This window comes from Phyllostomus discolor, chromosome 2, assembly GCF_004126475.2.
Source record: "Phyllostomus discolor isolate MPI-MPIP mPhyDis1 chromosome 2, mPhyDis1.pri.v3, whole genome shotgun sequence".
NCBI classification, from domain to species: Eukaryota; Metazoa; Chordata; class Mammalia; order Chiroptera; family Phyllostomidae; genus Phyllostomus; species Phyllostomus discolor.
Window position 1 is genome coordinate 193,793,222 of NC_040904.2, and position 19,814 is coordinate 193,813,035.

General features: G+C 40.1%; 1 protein-coding gene across 1 annotated transcript; it reads right to left on the bottom strand.

Moving 5' to 3' along the window:
* Window positions 1-454: 454 nt before the first annotated feature.
* APOBEC1 (apolipoprotein B mRNA editing enzyme catalytic subunit 1) lies at window positions 455-19,172 on the bottom strand. Its single transcript, XM_028533239.2, has 5 exons — window positions 19,136-19,172; window positions 4,356-4,383; window positions 2,173-2,570; window positions 1,330-1,448; window positions 455-625 (listed from the first exon to the last, which is right to left on the bottom strand). The coding sequence occupies exons 1-5, from the start codon at window positions 19,170-19,172 to the stop codon at window positions 476-478; spliced, it is 732 nt and encodes a 243-aa protein (XP_028389040.1). The 3' UTR covers window positions 455-475.
* Window positions 19,173-19,814: the final 642 nt, after the last annotated feature.

Below are 19,814 nucleotides of genomic sequence, written 5' to 3' on the forward strand. Positions count from 1 at the left end.
GAGAGAGAGGAATAGAGAGAGAAAGAGAGAGAGAGTGAGAAACACAGAGAAACATCAATGTGAGAGAAATATTGAAGGATTGCTTCCCATACATGCCCTGTCCAGGGATCAAACAACCTAGGTATGTGCCCTAACCAGCAATCTAACCTGCAAACTTTTGGTGTTTGGGAGGACACTCCAACCAACTGAGACACCCAGCCAAGGTAAGGTATTATTCTGAAAGGCCTAGAGAACCTACAGGGGGTGATTCTCTTTGTGTTAGTCATTTGGTGAATTACTGAAAAATGGCAGCTCAGGCTGAAAAGAAGGTGTATTTTTTTTTGTTCTGTTTTTGATACTATTGTGAATGGAATGGTCTTCTTTATTTCTAGATAATTTATAGTTTGTGGATTTAAGATACAGAAACTGAGAGTTTCTAGATTCGAATGACACTGAATCTCTAGTGAATCATCAATGCCTTCAAAGAATCATTTTATTATCTCCAAGAAACAGGAAGTTGTATTGCCCCTGTAGCTAGAAGGATAGGGGGTGGAATCATTTGGTAATGGCAGTTTTGAAGATTAAGATGGAACCATGTAAGCTGTTTCTGACATCTTCTTGAAATCATTAAACAGGGAGGGAGATTCTGAAATAAAAAAGAAGTCAGGATAATATTTTTCTTCATCCTATTATTACACAAACATTTTATAACATCATTTGGAAGACCACTGAATTACTCTCAAGAGAATACAAGTGGGATACCTACATCTCTTCAATAGAACAATAAACACCAATATAGGAAAGGAGAATATCTGTAATTCTGTAGAGCCAATATGTGTTATAGTAATAATGATATCTAATTAATAGGGAGACCACATATATCTTAGGCCAGTTGATCCATTCACCTCTCCCACTTACTTTTCAGAAAGGGATTGTCTTCCATTTTCTTAAGATAGGTCAAGTAGTTAAATAACTAAGGCCCAATATATATGACAAATGGTGAAGAAAGTACATGTCAAAATTATTAGGCCCTGGCCAGTGTGGCTCAGTGAGTTGGAGCATTGCCCCATAAACCAAAGGGTTGCTGGTTCAGTTCCTGGTCAGGGCACGTACTCAGGTTGCAGATTCAATCCCTGATAGGGGCAGGTATGAGAACGGAAGTGATTGAAGTTTTTCTCTCTCTTCTTGCCTTCCTCTCTCTCTCTCTCTCTTCCACCCCTTTTCTTTCTCTAAACGCAATGAAAAAATGTCCTTGAAGAGGATTTTTAAAAATTAGCAGGGAAGATTTTGAAGAAGGATGCTATTTTTTTTTTTTTTGCATTAGAATCTTTGTCTCTTAAAATAACTTACTAAAATTATGCAGTGGAGTTCCAGTGCATATAGCTCCATCCACAGAGGTGGGTATCTTGGCCAGTGAACATCTTTCCCAGGTGGGTAGTTGACAAAATTCCTCCAGCAGTGGTCATGCTCTAAGGGAACGCAAAACTCGGTTCATTCAACAAATACAACAGAGAGCTACTTAAAGAAAACCAAACTTAAATATATACCATATATAAAGCCCTCTGTCCTATTTGATACTGTGTATGAACTAGACTCCTCCAGAATCCCCCAAAAGTTCAAAGCAGTTCATTTCAAGATGGCTCAGTCCTGTCTGGTGTGGTTCAACAGATTGAGTACTGACCTGTGAACCGAAAGGTCGCCTGTTCAATTCCCAATCAGGGCACATGCCTGGGTTGCAGGCCAGTCCCTAGTTGGGGGTGTGCAAGAGGCAACCTATGGATGTATCTTTCATACATTGATATTTCTCTCTTTCTTTCTCCTTCCCTTCCCCTCTCTCTAAAAATAAATAAATAAAATCTTAAAAAGATAGAGAGAGAAAGAGATGGCTGAAAGGCCATAGTGGCAAAGAAGAAAAAGGAGTCGTATTTTTTATAATTTTCCTACAATGAGTTTCAGACCTGATCCTTTCTTGTATTATTTTGAACTTTTACTTCTGAGACTCCCACCTTGAGATAATTAATCTCCAGCCCTGGAAACATATCACCACCACAATCTCCCATAAGTACTCAAGATTCTTGTTTATTTTATTTTTAATTAAATTCATTAGGGTGACATTGGTTAATAAAATTATCTAGGTTTCATGTTCATATATATAATCCTAAAATATTACGATTCTTGGTTAATTGCCTTTACCTGGGGCTCTCATGATCTGGATAATCACACCACTGCCAACGAGGTCCCTGAGTCCTTGTCGGTTTTGTTGATCCATGTGGTGATAAAGCCGTGCTACATAAATAACTAAAGTCACACTAGGTCGTTGATGCAAAAATTCTCTAATAGCTTTGCAGCATTCCCAACAGGGACTCCAAGACATGAACCAGATAATTGAGCAGCTGATGGATGAGCACAAACGTCTTTCTGAAGCAAATTTTTCTATAAAATTGACTTCAGCATGCTTGGTGGTGTTTTTGCCTGAGTTTCGCCAGATCTTGTGACTCTCACCCCACTTGACTTCATACAGCAAACAGGCCTCTTTCCGGAGCTCTCTGGGGTCAAAGAACGTTTCAAATTCCCAAGGCTCGATTCTTCTCCTAAAATGTAAAAATGCACATTGTCATGCGATTTTTAGAAGAACTTTAAAAAATCATTTAATGCTTCCCTCTTCTATAAGATAGATCTAAAACATAACATATCAGGAATTTTTTTTTCTGTCTTAAAATTATCTGGGGAGGTCCACTTGAATTAGCAGTGTTTCTATCACAAACACAATGAACAGATTTTTCCCAACTCATGTTGTTTGGCTACCACTCTCTCCATACCATTGCTTGTTTGTCTTGGATTCAAGTATAAATATGTCCATTTTATCATTATATTCTAATCTCTCTATTTTACTCTTAAAAGTGCCATGGCCCAATTGTTAATATTTACTATTCCTCAGGTGCAAAAGCCTTAAATTACCAGCAGAATTCTATTGCCAAAACTATGAAGAGAGTAATTTAGCCTCAGGATTCCTCCATATTAAATTCTGTATATTAATACTTCATATGAAAGAAATTCAACCTGCTGTAAATGGCATCTTTAAATCCTATTCTCTGTGTGTCTAAACTGTGACTGGACAAACTCAGGATTATGCTGAGGACTCTCTTTTCCAGTGTGGTTGAGTCATAAGCTTATTACATTCTAATGCTTCTCACTCACCCCTAAAGTACCACATTCATTACATACATGAGTCCTTCTATCCATCATGAGATGAAACTTGTATATTCCTTGACAAAAGTCCCCCTGTCATAATGATTTCTCTGGAAAACGGGCATATAATATAAAACAGGAATATGAAATCAAGGTGACAAATCAGTTCCTTAGACTTTTCACAAATGACTATAAGAACGTGTGATTTAAAGAGAGAAGAGCTCTGTCAGTCTGTTCTTTATTTCACAGCTCTTCTCTCTTTAAATCGCACGTTCTTATAGTCATTTGTGAAAAGAGTTCAGAGGGGAGAGGAGAGGGAATTTCAGGGGAATTATAGGAGAAAAGGGGAAGGGTTTACAGGAATGAGTATAAAGGATACCTGGATAAAAACTAGGGGCAGGGGGAAATGGGAGGAAGGAGGGGAGGGCTGGGTGGGTGGGTTGGGATGGGAGTAAAAGAAAATTGTACTGCAACAACAATTTAAATAAAATGTTAAAAAAAGAAAAAAATAAAGAGAGACGAGAATAATACAATAATAACAGAACAAAACTGGAAGATAATTTATTTAAGCAGTAAACAAAAGACACAGGATCTAAGACATAGAAAGCAATCAATCTTCATAGAGAATGAAGTTGGAAAAGAGAAAAGGAAGAATGAGAGCATGGTAAAAGAGGAAAAAATTATTTTAAAAAGCTGTAGTCCTCCAACTCTTTTTTTTTATTATTTTTTTTAAGAGAGAGGCCCTGGCTGGCATAGCTCAGTGGATTGAGCGCGGGCTGGGAACCAAAGTGTCCCAGGTTCGATTCCCAGCCAGGGTACATTCCTGGGTTGCAGGCCATAACCCCCAGCAACCGCACATTGATGTTTCTCTCTCTCTCTCTCTCTCTCTCTCTTTCTCTCCCTCTCTCTCTCTCTCTCTCCCCCCTTCCTTCCCTCCCTAAAAATAAATAAATAAAATCTTTAAAAAAAAAAAGAGAGAGAGAAACATTGGTATGTTTTCCCACTCATTTATGCATCCATTGGTTGACTCCTGCATGTGCCCTGACCAGGGATCAAACCCACAACCTTAGCATATTGGGACAACACTCCAATCAACTGAGATACCTGGCCAGGGTAGTCCTCCAACTTTTAAATATCAGCTTATTCTTGGTTGAATGAAGAGCAAAATATGATAGCATTATTCTTACCTCAAGGTGGGATCGCCAGTTGAAAGACCTGTTGACCAAGAGATGAGTATGTCAATAACAACCATACACAAATTGAGTTAAGGAAAAAAAAAAAGCTCTATTCTTATAAAACTGACAACAATATCAGAAAATAGAGTTAGAAGATTCTCTCCTGGATTAATTGGGTTAGACTAGTTCAATGTATCAAGAAAAGAAAGATTTTTAAGGGTTCTGCTGAAATCTATTTGCCCAAATGAGGTAATCTTCCTTATGACTACAACAGAATGATTAAGTGCAATGAAAGCATCACTTTTAAGAGCCTCCTAGGTGTTATTCCTATGTGCCCTCACAGCATCCTGCACTTCTTTTATCACAGCAGTTATCATGCTGCATCATGACTACCTATTTGCATGCCTATAATAACACTGAATTGTTATTATTTATAAGTTATGTGAGATGTGGATTACGTATATTTTATTCCACACCCTAATTTACTGAGTAAATGACTAAATGAACTTCACTATATATCTACACCACAGAATAACTATCTATCTATCTATCTATCTCTATATATCTATATTTCTACAGAGAGTAAGACATTGGATTTCTCATACATTGCTGCTGGGAATGTAAATTGGTACAGTCACCCAGGAAAACTGTTTGGTAATTTCTTAGAAAAAAATAAACTAAAAATATGAGTACCATACAACCTAGCAATTCCATTCCTGGACATTTATCTTAGAGACAGGAGAACTTATGTTCACAAAAAAGTCTGCACACAAATGTCCATATTAGCTTTATTTGTAATATTTAAAAATTGGAATCAGCCCATACATCCTTCAACAGGTGAATGGTTAAACAATTTGTGGGACATCTGTACCATGGAATACTACTGTGCAGTAAAAAGTAACAAACTGTTGATATATGCAACAACTGGGATGAATCTCCAGGGAATTATGCTGAGTAGGGAAAAAAGTTAATCGCTAAAAATTGCATACTGTATGATTTCATTGATATAGCATTTTAAAATGACAAAATTCTAGAAGTAAAGACAGATCAACAGTTGTTATCAAGGGTTAGGAATGGGGTGAAGCAGGAGGGAGGAGGGTTTGATTATAAAAGGTATCTATACCACTGGATCTGTTCAGACTTGATTGTGGGGGTAAATACACAAACCTATAAGGTGACAAAATTGCATAAAGCTAAACACACACACAAAAGAGTACAAGTAAAACAGGAGAAATCTGAATAAAATTGGTAGATTCTGTCAATGTTAATATCCTGGTTGTGATATTGTTCTATAGTTTTATAAAATGTAACTATTGGGGGACACTGAAAAAAATGTACAGGGAGTCTGTCTGTATTATTTCTATTTTTAATGAACTTTTTTCTTTTTTTTCTAATTTTATTTTAATCATTGTTCAAGTACAGTTTTCTGTCCTTTACTCCCATTGCAGCCCACCCACTCCTCTCTCCCTACCTCCCTCCCATTTCCACTCCCCCTAGTTTTTGTCCATGTGTCCTTTATATTTGCTCCTGTAAACCCTTCCCATTCTCCCCTGAAATTCCCTCCTCTCTCCCCTCTGGTCACTGTCAACCTGTTCTCTGTTTCAGTGTCTTTGGCTATATTTTGCTTGTTTGTTGCTTTTGTTGTTTAGGTTCCTATTAAAGGTGAGATCATATGGTATTTGTCTTTCACTGCCTGGCTTATTTTGCTTAGCATAATGCTTTCCAGCTCCATCCATGCTGTTGCAGAGGGTAGGAGCTCATTCTTTCTTTCTGCTGTGTAGAATTCCACTGTGTAAATGTACCATAGCTTTTTGATCCATTCACTTACTGATGGGTGCCTAGGTTGCTTCCAGCACCTACCTATTGTAAATTGTGGTTCTATGAACATTGGGGTGCATAGGTTCTTTTGGATTGGTGTTTCAGGGTTCTTAGGATATAATCCCAACAGTGGAATTGCTGGGTCAAAAGGTGGATTCACTTTTAGTTTTCTGAGGAAGTTCCATACTGTTTTCCATAGTGGTTGTACCAGTCTGCAATCCCACCAACAATGCACTAGGGCCCCCTTTTCTCCACAACCTCTCCAACACTTGTTGTTTGTTGCTTTGTTTATGATGGCCATTCTGAGTGGGTGTGAAGTGGTATCTCATTCTGGTTTTAATTTGCATGTCTCTGATAGTTAATGATATTGAGCATCTTTTCATGTGTCTCTGGATCCTCTGTATGTCCTCCTTGGAAAAGTGTCTGTTTAAGTCCTTTGCCCATTTTTTAATTGGGTTGCTTGTCTTCTTAGAGTGCAGTCTTGTACGTTCTTTATATATTTTGGAGATCAAACCCTTGTCTGAGGTATCATTGGCAAATATGTTTTCCCAAACAGTTGGTTCTCTTTTTATTTTAATACTGTTTTCTTTAGCCATGCAGAAACTTTTTATTTTGATGAGATCCCATTTGTTTATTCTTTCCTTTATGTCCCTTGCTCTAGGGAACATGTCAGTAAAAATGTTGCTGCATGGAATGTCTGAGATTTTCCTGCCAATGTTTTCCTCTAGGATTTTTATGGTGTCACGACTTATATTTAAGTCTTTTATCCACCTCGAATTTATTTTTGTGTATGGTGTAAGTTGGTGGTCGAGTTTCATTTTTTTGCATGTAGCTGTCCAGATCTCTCAACACCATTTGTTGAAGAGGCTGTTTTTACTCCATTTTATGTTACTGCCTCCTTTGTCAAATATTAATTGGCCATAGAGACTTGGGTTTATTTCTGGGCTCTCTGTTCTGTTCCATTGGTCCATGTCTCTATTTTTATGCCAGTACCAGGCTGTTTTGATTACAGTGGCCTTGTAATACAGTTTGGTATCAGGTATTGTGATCCCTCTTATTTTACTCTTCTTTCTCAAAATTGCAGAAGCTATTCAGGGTCATTTATGGTTCCATATAAATTTTTGAAGTGTTTATTCTATGTCTGTGAAATATGCCATTGGTACTTTAATAGGTATTGCATTGAATCTGTAAATTGCTTTGGGTAATATGGATATTTTGATAATGTTAATTCTTCCAATCCATGAACACAGTATATGTTTCCATTTGCTTGTGTCTTCCTTGATTTCTTTCTTCAGTATTATGTAGTTTTCTGAATACAGGTCTTTTACCTCTTTGGTTAGGTTTATTGCTAGGTATTTTATTTTTTCTTTTTGCTATATTGAATGGGATTTTTTTCTTGATTTCTGCTTCTGCTGTTTCATTGTTAGTGTACAGAAATGCCTTTGATTTCTGGATATTGACTTTGTATCCTGCTCTTTTTCCAAATTCATTTATTAGGTCAAGCAGTTTTTTGGCCAAGTCTATAGATAGGATTTTCTATGTATACTATCATGTCATCTGCAAACAGTGACAGTTTTGTTTCCTCTTTTCTGATTTGAATGCCTTTTATTTCCTTTTCTTGTCTGATCACCGTGGCTAAAATTTCCAATATTATATTGAATAGAAGTGGTGAGAGTGGATGGCCTCGTCTTGTTCCGGATCTTAGTGGAAAAGATTTTAGTTTTTGCCCATTGAGTATGATGTTAGCTATAGGTCTCTCATGTGTGGCCTTTATTATGTTGAGGAATGCTCCCTTTATTCCCACTTTGCTGAGTGTTTTTATCATGAATGGGTGCTGTACTTTATCAAATGCTTTTTCTGCATCTATTGATATGATCATGTGATTTTTGTCTTTGCTTTTGTTTATGTGATGTATTAAATTACTGATTTGTGAATATTGTACCATCCTTGCCTCACTGGGATGAATCACATTTGGTCATGGTGTATGATATTTTTAATGTATAGTTGGATGTGGTTTGCCAATATTTTATTGAGGATTTCAGTGTCTATATTCATCAGTGATATTGGCCTGAAGTTTTCTTTCTTTGTTGTGTCTTTTTTATCTGGTTTTAGGATTGGGATGATGCTGGCCTCATAAAAAAAAGTTTGGGAGTCTTCCATTATTTTGGATTTTTTGGAATAGTCTGTGAAGGACAGGGGGTAGCTCTTCCTTAAATCCTTTGTAGAATTCTCCTGTGAAACCATCTGGTCCAGGGCTTTTGTGTGTCAGGAGTTTTTTGATTGCTGCTTCAACTTCATCTCCTGTTATTGGTATTTTCAGGCTTTCTGCTTCTTCTTCATTGAGTTTTGGAAGATTATATTTTTCTAGAAATTTGTCCATTTCACCTAGGTTTTCAAATTTCTTGGCATAGAGTTCTTTGTAGTAATTTCTTACAATCCTTTGTATTTCTGTGGTATCAGTTATAATCTCTCCTCTTTCATTTCTGATTGTGTTTATTTGGGTCTTCTCTTTTTTCTTGATGAGCCTGCTTAAAGGCTTGTCGATTTTGTTTATCTTTGCAAAGAACCAGCTCCTGGATTCATTGATCCTTAGAATTGTGCTTTTAGTGTCTGTCATTTAATTTTGCTCTGATCTTGGTTTCCTTCCTTCTACTTGCTCTGGGCTGTCTTTGTTGTTGTTCCTCAAGTGCTTGTAGACATAGGGTTAGATTGTTTGTTTGAAGTGTTTCTACCTTTTTTAGGTAGGCCTGTGTTGCTATGAACTTCCCTCTCAGGACTGCCTTGGCTGTGTCCAGTAAGTTTTGGGTTGTTGTGAGTTCATTTTCATTTGTTTCCAGAAACTTTTTGATTTCTTCCCTAATTTCATTCTTGACCCATTCATTATTTAATAGCATGCTATTTAATCTCCATGATTTTAAGTGTTTTGGGTGTTTTTCCTTGGGGTTGGTTTCTAGTTTCATACCCTCGTGATCCAAGAAAATGCTTGGTATGATTTCAATTTTCTTGAATTTGTTGAGGCTTGTTTTGTGTGCTATCATGTGGTCTATCTTTGAAAATGTTCCATGTACATTTGAAAAGAATGTGTATTTAGCTTCTTTGGGATGGAGGGCTCTGTATATGTCAGTTAAGTCCATTTCATCTAGGGCATTGTTCAATGCCATGATATCTTTGTCAATATTTTGTTTGGAAGATCTGTCCATTTTTGACAGTGGGGTGTTAAAAGCCCCCACTATAATTGTGTTGCTGTCAATATCTTCCTTGAAGTCCTCTAAGATTTTCTTCATGTATTTGGGTGCTCCTATGTTGGGTGCATATATATTTACAATGTTTATGTCTTCTTGATGGATTCTTCCCTTGAGTATTATGAAGTGACCTTCTGGGTCTCTCTTTATGGACCTTTTATGGAAGTCTATTTTGTCTGATATGAGTATTGCTACCCCGACTTTTTTTTTTCCTGTTTATTTGCTTGGAAAATTTGTTTCCATCCCTTTACTTTCAGCCTCTATAGGTCTTTTATCCTGAGGTGGGTCTCTTGCAGGCAGCATATGTGTGGGTCATGCTTTCTTATCCATTCAGCTATTCTAAGTCTTTTGTTTGGAGCATTTAATCCATTTACATTTAAGGTTATTATTGACAGGTACTTATTCATTGCCATTTATGTACCTGTGTTCCTCTCTCTCTCCCTCTCTCTCTCTCTCTCTCTTTCTCTCTCTCTCTCCCCCTTCCTTTCCTTAAAGCAGTCCCTTTAGCATCTCTTACAGAGCTGGTTTGGTGGAGGTATATTCTTTTAGACTTCTTTTGTCTGGGAAGCTTCTTATTTGGCCTTCTATCTTGATTGAAAGCCTTGAAGGGTAAAGTAGCCTTGGTTGCAGACCTCTGGTTCTCATTACTTGGAATATTTCTTGCCATTCTCTTCTGGCTTGGAGCGTTTCCATTGAGAAATCAGTTGCTAGCCTTATTGGAGCTCCCTTGTATGTTACTTCCTGTTTCTCCCTTGCTGCCTTTAAGATTCTCTCTTTGTCTTGGAATTTTGCCATTTTAATTATGATGTGTCTTGAGGTAGGCCTTTTTGGGTTCCTCTTGATTGGGACTCTCCGTGTTTCCTGGATTTGTGTGGTTTTTTATCTCATCAAATTAGGAAAATTTTCCATCATTACTTTTTCAAATAGGTTTTCTATTTCTTGCTCTTCTTCTCCTCCTTCTGGTATCCCTATTATACGGATATTATTAATTGTAAATTGCAAATGCAAATTGTCTTGCATTTCTCTTAATCCCTCTTCATTCTTTCTGAGCCTCGTTTCCCTTTTTTTTTTTTTTTTTTGCTCTTTCTGGGTGTTTTTTTTTCTACTTTGTCCTCCAATTCACTGATCCAATCTTCTGCTTCATCGATCCTGCTTTTGATTCCTTCTACTGTGTTCTTCAGTTCAGAAATCGTATTCTTCATTTCCTCTTGGCCCTTGTTGATAGCTTCTATTTCCTTTTTCATGTTGATATAGTTTGCAGTGAGTTCGTTGTAGTTTCTCTGTAGTTTCTGGCAGCTCATTGTGAGCTCATTGAGCTTCCTGATAACCATTTCTTTGAACTCAATATCTGATAATTGAGTTGCCTCTATTTCATTTAGCATTCTTTCTGAGGCTTCCTCTTTCCCCTTCATTTGGGGATTGTTTCTTTGTCTTTTCATTGTTCATGAGACTCCTCTTGTTAGCCTCTGTTTCCTAAATTGAGCTGTTCTGGATTCCTGTGTTTATGGGTGTGAACTTCTGTAGTAGAATACCTGTGAGATTCAGTGGTGCAGTCTCCTTCGGCTATCCTGGTGTTCACAGCTTCCCCCTATGATATTTATAATAGGTATTCTATGATATTTACAGTAGCAGCCAGTAGAGAAGAGATAAGAGATCCTTTGGCTATGTATAGTGTTAACTGTGATCTTCCACCCCACTAGCCACTTTTTAGAAAGGATGGAAAGAAGATAAGACTCTTATTGGAGAGGAAAGGATTTTGAGTTGGATCTAGAAAGCAGTGAGGTTGTGGGAGGTCCAATTTGGAGGTAGGGTGAGAGCAAAGAATAGTAAACAGGTGTAGTGTGTGAGAAAATAGAGTTAACCACTATAGTAAATAGAGTTCAAGAAACCATGAAGTGGGCTAAGATCTGGGAGGGGTGTTGTGTAGTATTTACAATTGTATGGAATAGCTATTATTTACAATAGTATTAGAGCAACAATCATATGACAGAATCTATGAGATCTAGATAACAAAAATAGGGAGTATAGAACCTTGAGTAGTGTACTAATGGAACACAAATGAAGGACAGTAAATTAGCAGTACACTATGAATAACAGGGGAAACCTGTCAAATGATACAATATAAAAAGCCAAGCAAAGAAGACTATACAGAAAGAAGAGGAATACCAAAATACTGTTAAAATAAAAAATGTAAGAATAATAAAAAAGATAATACAAATATAAAATAACTTGCTGGTTCAAAAAAAAGAAAAAAAGAAAAAAAAAGCAGAAGATGGAAGGAAGAAGGGATAAATTTAGAAAGAAGGGCCTGGCTGGCGTAGCTCAGTGGATTGAGCTCAGACTGAGAACCAAAGTGTCGCAGGTTCGATTCCCAGTCAGGGTACATGCCTGGGTTGCAGGCCGCGGCCCTCAGCAACCTCCCATTGATGTTTCTCTCTCTCTCTTTTTCTCCCTCCCTTCCCTCTCTAAAAAAAATAAATAAATAACATCTTTTAAAAAAATTAGAAAGAAGGAATAACATTAGAAAGAAAAAAAAAGAGAAGCATAAGGAATTGAGAGGTATAAAAATAATAATTAAAAAATTCAAAGTTACTTAAAAAAAAGACAAAATAACAAAAAAAAATCTCTTGTTGGTTTCCAACTGACCAAACCGTTTTTTCTGGTCTTGCTGGCTTCAGCAGGCTGAGGGGCAATTGGTATTGCTTTTCTCCCTTCCTGATCAGCACTCAGACAGCCTCTTGTGTACTCTCCCCAGGGCTAGCCGCACATTCTCCCCAGAGCCAGTCTGGCGCCTCTCCACAGGGCCATGAGTGTGGGATCTGGGCCGTCCTAAGCACACTCTCTGGAGCTCACGGCCGCTGTCTCCCTGGATCCTGCAGAGTGTGGAGTGCACTCACCTTCCCCATGTTCACGGCTGTGTGCTCTGGGGAACCTGCGGAGTGCCCACGCCTTTTCCGGGTTCACATGTGTGGGCTCAGGGATCCTGAGTGGAGTGCACTGCACCAGGGATCCTGCGGAGCGCTGGCACCTTTTCCATGTTCACAACTGTGGGCTCCAGGTCTTCCACAAAACCATACTCTTTCTGGGTTGCGAGTGCGGGCGTGCAGCCAGGCCGCCCTTTGTTGCACAGGCTCCGGCGCACACTCTTCCCAGGGCTATGCGTGGGTGCCCACAGCCCCTGTGTGATTGTCTCTCAGTCCTCACTCCCCTCTCTGTACCTTCAAGCAACCAGGCCTCCCCCGGTGCTGCTCAATCCTTGTTTGGCCAGGGAGGGAGCAGTTGACCCAACTCTCTCCCCCGTGCCCTGAGGCAGACCCCAGAGCACTGGGCCTGGGGCTGCAGCCTCTCTGGTTCCAAGGCTGATCCCTGGGCCCTTATTATCCTGAAGTGGTCTCCTTACTGTCTGGTTTTTCAATGTCTGCTACAATTTTTTATCTCCAGTTTCCATGTATGTTGTAATATTGTTGGCTGCCATCTTCTCTCTCCTCTTTTATAAACTTTTTTTAAAGATTTTTTAAAATTTATTTTTAGAGAGAGGGAAAGGGAGGGGAATTTTCCCTCTCTCTAGGGAGAGAAACACTGACGTGTGAGAGAAACATCTATCGTTTGCTTCCCGAGCGCCCCCAATAAGGAACCTGGCCTGCAGCCCAGGCATGTGCCCTGACTGGGAATTGAACCAGTGACTTTCCAGTTTGCAGGATTATTACAGAACACAAGGGGCCAAGGGGGTCTGAGGGCAGTGTACTATTATCAAAAGAAATCCCCCAGGTTCATTATGTCCACTGCCAGAGGAAAGTCCTCTCTCAATGCCAAAGATTCATGAAAAGGAACGGAAATGTTTGTTTAATGCTATACAAACTTAAAGCAGTGACTTAATGTCTTCATCAAAATCCCAAAGTCCCTTAAAACACCCACAAACACACACAGTCTTTCCTTCCCTGCTTTGCCCAGTCTGGGGTACTGTATCTCAGGAAAAGAAATAGAAGTCAGTGGCTCAGGCAGCCCCCAGTTCTTCCCAGTAATCCATCTCATCTGGTAGGCCTTCCTCGGTCCCCGGCACCATCAGCTGTGTCACAGGGATCTCTGCTAAAGCCGGGTGGTGGTTCCCCCTTCTAAAGCTGTGGGAGAACCCACTCTGCCAAAGCCACGTGGTTCTCCCTCCAATGGCTGCCACATCTGGGTTTAAATCCCCACACCAATCCTCCTCTGCAGCCCCATTTCCGACTCCTCCCACAATCGTCTATACTTGCCATCACTCTCATATCCTTCCAGCTTTACTGGGCTGCCATCGTGAGTCAGGGCAGGCTTGGCCCCAGGTCATGGAGCCAATCCTCTCCAAGCTCCCACTCAGGCACTGTAATTAGAGGGACCTGCCCCCAGTTACGTCTTGGTGGGGAAGTTACTTCCATTCCCCCAGCTCAGAGCAGGGTCACAGCTATTTAACATATCTATGTAACCAGTTAAAGGTTATAGAAATGTTAAATGACCATACTAGAGGTTAGCTGCAAAGCTGTTGCTATGCAAAATAGCTCTCAATGGCCCTGATCCACTTGTCCCTTCCCCCAACCCACACCTGTGGGGGAAGCGGGTGAGGACATCCTAATAATTCCTAGACACCTTGAGTTCTGGACCCCATTCCAAATCCCTATTTGGGGTCCCCCCTCTTGGCTGCACCCTGTTACAGGATGACACCCAACCCACTGCATCACACCAATCAGGGCTGTAGTGTTTCTTAAGGCTTCATGTTTTAAGCTATGATTATCTCAATTAAAATTACAATTTACAGAAACAATATTTGGTAGTATGGAGAGAAGATGGGAAACCATAGGCTTCAAATATATATATACATGTTTTAACTACAAATCAAGAGAAAGGAGAAAAGACATCTGCATAAGTGATGAGTAAGAAAAAGCATTTGCAAAAAGCATACAGGGAGATATCATTGAACCAGTGAAAGAGAACCAGCCCAGTGGTTACTGAAGGCATTGACAGCAAAATCCTGCTACATAGAAGCTCTCAAAGGTGGAAAAATTCTCTCTTTCAATCATGTTACCCTGGAAGGAGGAAGAGAAATAGGCAATAATCATTGCTCTTAGGAAAAGGACAGAACAGGGGGGGCTAGGAAGTAAAAATTGATGTTGTACATCACCAGCTCCTAACGCACAAGGTATCAGAGAATGGGATACAGCTGTCCCCCTTCACCCACAAGGGATGTGTTCTGAGACTCCTCAGTACATGCCTGAAACCACAATGGTATTGAACTCTATATATACCATATTGTTTCTTATATGTACATACCTATGGTAAAATTCAACTTATAAATTAGGCATGGTAAGAAATTAACAACAATAACTAATAATAAATAGAACAAGTATAACAATATAGTGTAATAAAAGTTATGTGAATGTGCTGTATATCTCAAAATATCTTATTGCACTGTACTTAACTTTTCACTTAAAGAAAGCCCTTTACGGTTTCTCCTTGACAAATCTGAATTACCAGCATCACTACTCTTGTGCTCTGGGGCCATTATGAAGTAGAATAAGGGTCACCTGAACACAAGCACTGTGATACCACGACAGTCAATCTGGTAACCCAGAAGTCTACTGTGTGACTAAGGGCAGGCTGGGAACGTATACAGCATGGAAACAGGACAAAGGGGTGCTTCATATCCTGGGTGGGACAGAGCAGAAAGACACAAGATGCATCACACTGCTCAGAAGGACACACAATTTAAAACTTATGAATTGTTTGTTTCAGGATTTTTAGTTACTATTTTCAGACTGCCGTTGACTGCAGGTAACTGAAACCATGGGAAGTGAAACCATGGATAAGGGAGAACTGTCCTCCTGATCCCTGCTTCAGTCAGAAGACTCCCTGGGATTGCCGGGAGCCCAGCTGGTCCTGTGCCCTTCAGCTGGCTATCACAAAGGGGCAAAATATCCAGGGCGGCCAGGAAGAGGGTATTAGTGACCAGCAGATAAGTCACCCCTGGAACTTGGCAAAGTACAATCTACACAGGGTGGGGAGAGATTCACTTACATATTCTTTCAGCAAGTTCTGAGAGCTATTAAAGGTTAGTCACTGTTCTAAGTAGAAACGAAGAACGTAACAAACCTTATCTTCATGTCAGTAGAGCTTATAAAGGGAGAGAGAGTGTAAGTAAATAAATACGGATATTAATTTAACAGTGACAAGTGCTGTGAAAAGCATTGTAAGGAGAACAAAAGTGAAGGCGGGATGGGGCGACCTTGCAGAGGTGGGTCAGGGAAGGCTTTTATGAAGAGGTCTGAATGGAAAGTGAAGCAAGACATGTGGACATCAAGCAAGAGCATTCTGAGAAGGGGAAACAGCAAGTGCAAAAACTTAAGGTGGGAAGACGTTGACATGTTTGAGGAAGAACGAGGAATAGCCTTGCTACGTCAGAGTGATCAAGATCTACAATGGTGGCTCTGGCTGGTGTGGCTCAGTAGGTTGGAGTATTGTACATAAACCAAGACCGCAGATTCAACTGGCGGTCAGGGCACACGCCTAGGCTGCAGGTTTGTCCCTGGTAGGGGCACGTGCAAGAGGCAGCAGATTACATCAGTTATTTCTCTTCCTCCCTCTCCCTCCCTTCCCGTCTCTCTAAAATCAGTGGGCAGGTGAGGACGAAAAATAGAAAGATACACAATGATAAGAGATGAGCTTGACCATATAGGGCCTTCTAGAGAATGTGGGAATGATTCAAATTAAAAAAAAAAACTTACTAGATTTCAGAGGATTGTGCCTCTCAAGACCCAGAACTCTGGGGATGAAATGCGCACTGATCTGGCCTGAATCCGGACTAGTCATGGGGCAGAATTCCAAAACTTGGAGAGCAGAGAGACAACTCATGTGTTTTACTTGGGAGAACCTAGGCCATTTAGTTTGGCAACAAGAACTCATGTTGAAGATTTCCCCTCTAGTTATTTGGAAACTAAAATTTGCCTGGGGAGGCATTAAAAGGCCCAATTACTATCACTAATGTCTCTTTTCTAAGAAAGCAGAGGTCCGTAAAGCTAGACACAGAACCGAAGGTTTTCTAATATGATACCCCTTCTCAGTGGGTCCGAGAGAGACACAGAAGGCCCTCCCACTCTGAGAATGAAGTGGCAGTGTGGAGGTGCAGACAGGTTGAGTCCACCCTCCTGGCCAAACCTTAACTCTCAGGTGCCATTTCTGAACCACAGTCACATCCGGGTGACACTTCCTCCGAAATAGGAGGCGTTCTGCTCAAGGCTGTGTGTGTGTGTGTGTGTGTGTGTGTGTGTGTGTGATAGAAACAATCCGCACCCCCTGGGGTCTTTTGTTCCTCTAGATTCTTCATCCCCGCCATCACCATTGTATCAGGAACTGTGGGTCTCAATGCCAGAGTTTTGTAAAAAGGAACTATTTAGTTAAAAGTTATACAGGTTTTAGAATAATGAAATTCTGCCATTAAATCTCACTCCCTTTAAAAATGAAGATACACCCACAAACACACATTCCTGCCGTCACCCCTTTGCCCAGTCAGGCCAGTCTCAGAGCATGCCAGTCAGAAGTACTGCCTTCCAGAAGGAAAAAAACAGAAGTCTGCAGCTCACTTCTGGTTCCTCCCAGTCATCCGTGCTCTGCTGGGCAGGTCTCCCACGGCTTCCAGCACCATCAGCTGTGTTCCCTCAGTCTCCAGTTCTTAATCCCAAACCACTTGGCACCTCTTCATGGAGGACCAATGAGAGTCTTTCCACCCCTCTTTTCCCCCCACATGGTCCCACATTATCTCTCATTCCACATGGTGGACTATCTTTTTGTTTAAATTCCAGCCTGGAACTTCCTCCGTAACCCCAATTCCAACTCCTCCCACAATCGGCTACACATGCTAGCACTCTCGTATTCTCTGCCTTTCATGGCTGCCGTAGTTATTAGTTCAAACAGCTGTTGCCCCATGGGGTGGAGTGAACCATCTTCAAACTCTCATGCAGGCTCTGTAATGGGTGGGGGGAGCTGCCTCCCAGTTACATCATGGGTCAGGATACAGAACAGAGTCAAGAAATACTAAGTGTGACCTGAAGAATAAACCTTACCCCTAAAAGAAGGAACAGGGAATTTGAGCACTCAGAAGGAAAAGAAAAGGGATGGCTGAGACCTTGGAATGGGCACTGCTCAGACCTTAATCCAAATCAGGGCCCTGAAACCAGCTGATCTGCTCCATAGGGGGCGTTACAGAAAGAGAGAGGCCATACCTGCAGAAGAAGGTCATGTCGATGATGGGAGGGCACTTGCTTTGAAGGAAGTGAAGCAGCAGTGAGAACTTCAGAAAGAGTGAGAGTGAGATGTATTCTCAGTATCTACCCTTGGGATGTGAAGCAAAGATGCCAGCCACGCGAGTCAGGAAGGTTTGAGGGGTAAAACACACCACTTTTTTAGCAAAGTCCAGGGAAATTAACCTTGTACTTCAACTAAATAATGTCTTTAGTCTTTCCCCCAACATGACACTCACAAGACAATTTTAAAAGGGAGAAAATATAATGGAGAAAAAAATATTGTTTTCTAAAACCCAAAACTGATAGCTTATTATCCCCAATCACATCATGCCCACACTCTTGCAATAGTCTTCTAACTGGTCTTCCTGCTTCCAGTCTTTTCTGATTCTAGTCCAGAAGGCATCAGATGCCAGGTACGTGTGTCTAAAGCATTATTTCAGTCATCTCCAAGCTATTTCCAACTTCTCCAGAGATGTCCTCTTACCAAAAATATTGACCTCAATTTCCTTAGCCTGGCATTCAGGGCCCACTATAATAACACATCAAATTTGCCTTCTAATTTCACTGTAGATTATTTCCACAAACTCTTCTCTAGCCTAACCAGTTTACTCTGTATATTCCAAACACAATTCTCTCAAAATCTTGTGTCAACCAACGTGGAATTGCCTTCTGTTTGCCAACTTAAATTCTACTCTTTCAGAATCCAGTTCCAATCCCATCTGATCTGAAAATTACTTCCTTCCAGAGCCTGATGTCTTCTCCCTCTCTCATGAATGTTTTAAAGTTAACTAACTAAACCTTAAATAATTTACATGCCCCTATGTCATCACTCCTGTTGGTATCTTAAATAGTTATTTAACAGTTATACGTTTTCTTGAATTTTTTATTATGGTGAAACAAGCACTGATTTAGTAGTGTCATTTGATTCAAAATTATTTCTGGATAGGAATAGTTACTATTAATAATAATAATAATAAATCTGCCCTGGCTGGTATAGCTCAGTGGATTGAGCGTGGGCTGAGAACCAAAGTGTCGCAGGTTCGATTACCACTCAGGGTACATGCCTGGGTTGCAGGCCATGACCCCCAGCAACCACACATTAATGTTTCTCTCTCTGTCTTTCTACCTCCCTTCCCTCTCTAAAAATAAATAAATAAAATCTTAAAAAAAATAAAAATAAATAAATCTTATTTTATCAGACACAGCCAGTCACCAGTCTGGAAAAACTTCAGATTAGTCCCCTTCAAGAAATAATACCAAAAAAGAACAACAACAACAAAAAACAGAAACAAAAACAAATGATAATACCCACAGGAAGGCAGATAATTTTTAATAAAGTAAATAAAATTATATTTTTAAGAGAATGGTATTAATTCAATAATAAATAGGAAAGTTGGAACATGCCCAAGGACACAAGCAAGACACACACATGAAGAATTTCTGCTCTCTTCAAGAATATGAAACTTACCAGGACCTCGATCCATTTCACCTTTGTCAGAAGCCATGGCGGCCGGTCACTAGACTTCTTCCCTGGAGCTACAAACTGTGCTGATTACTCCGTCTGTCACACCTGAACATTCTTGCCTGGTGTGACGACTGCCACATGCTTGAGCAGAGAATGACTCATTCTTGAGTCTCGGGCACTTACTGGGTATCTAGGCTGTACACACAGGTAGCAGATTAAGAGAGAATTTGGTGTGATGTTTCAAAACAGTTTATGGTGCAAATAATTAATTCTGTAGAGTAAATCCCTGAGGATATCCAAATTACAAAGTTCTTCCCTATAATACCTAAATTTTAAAAAGTTTCCTTTAAGTTAAGGCTAAGGCAAGACTGACACATCATTCTTCCTTGGTGAACTGGCCTTGTTCTTTAGCTACTTTTAATTTATTTATAACTTCCTCTTATTTTGCTCTTTGGCCCAGATCCTGTTGGAAAGGGGAGGGGCACTGGTAGATGCAAAATCAGAAGGACTTTAGCTTCTGAGTCAGGTAAGGCAAAGTTCACTTATGGTTTTATACCCTCCGCTAAAAAGTGAGTACTATGCATCACAGGTGGCAAACACAAGGCCCAGGGGCCAAATACAGCCCTCCACCTTGTTTTATCCAGCTCAGCACCTTGTTTCTACCTGGCAGCAGTGCTGAGCT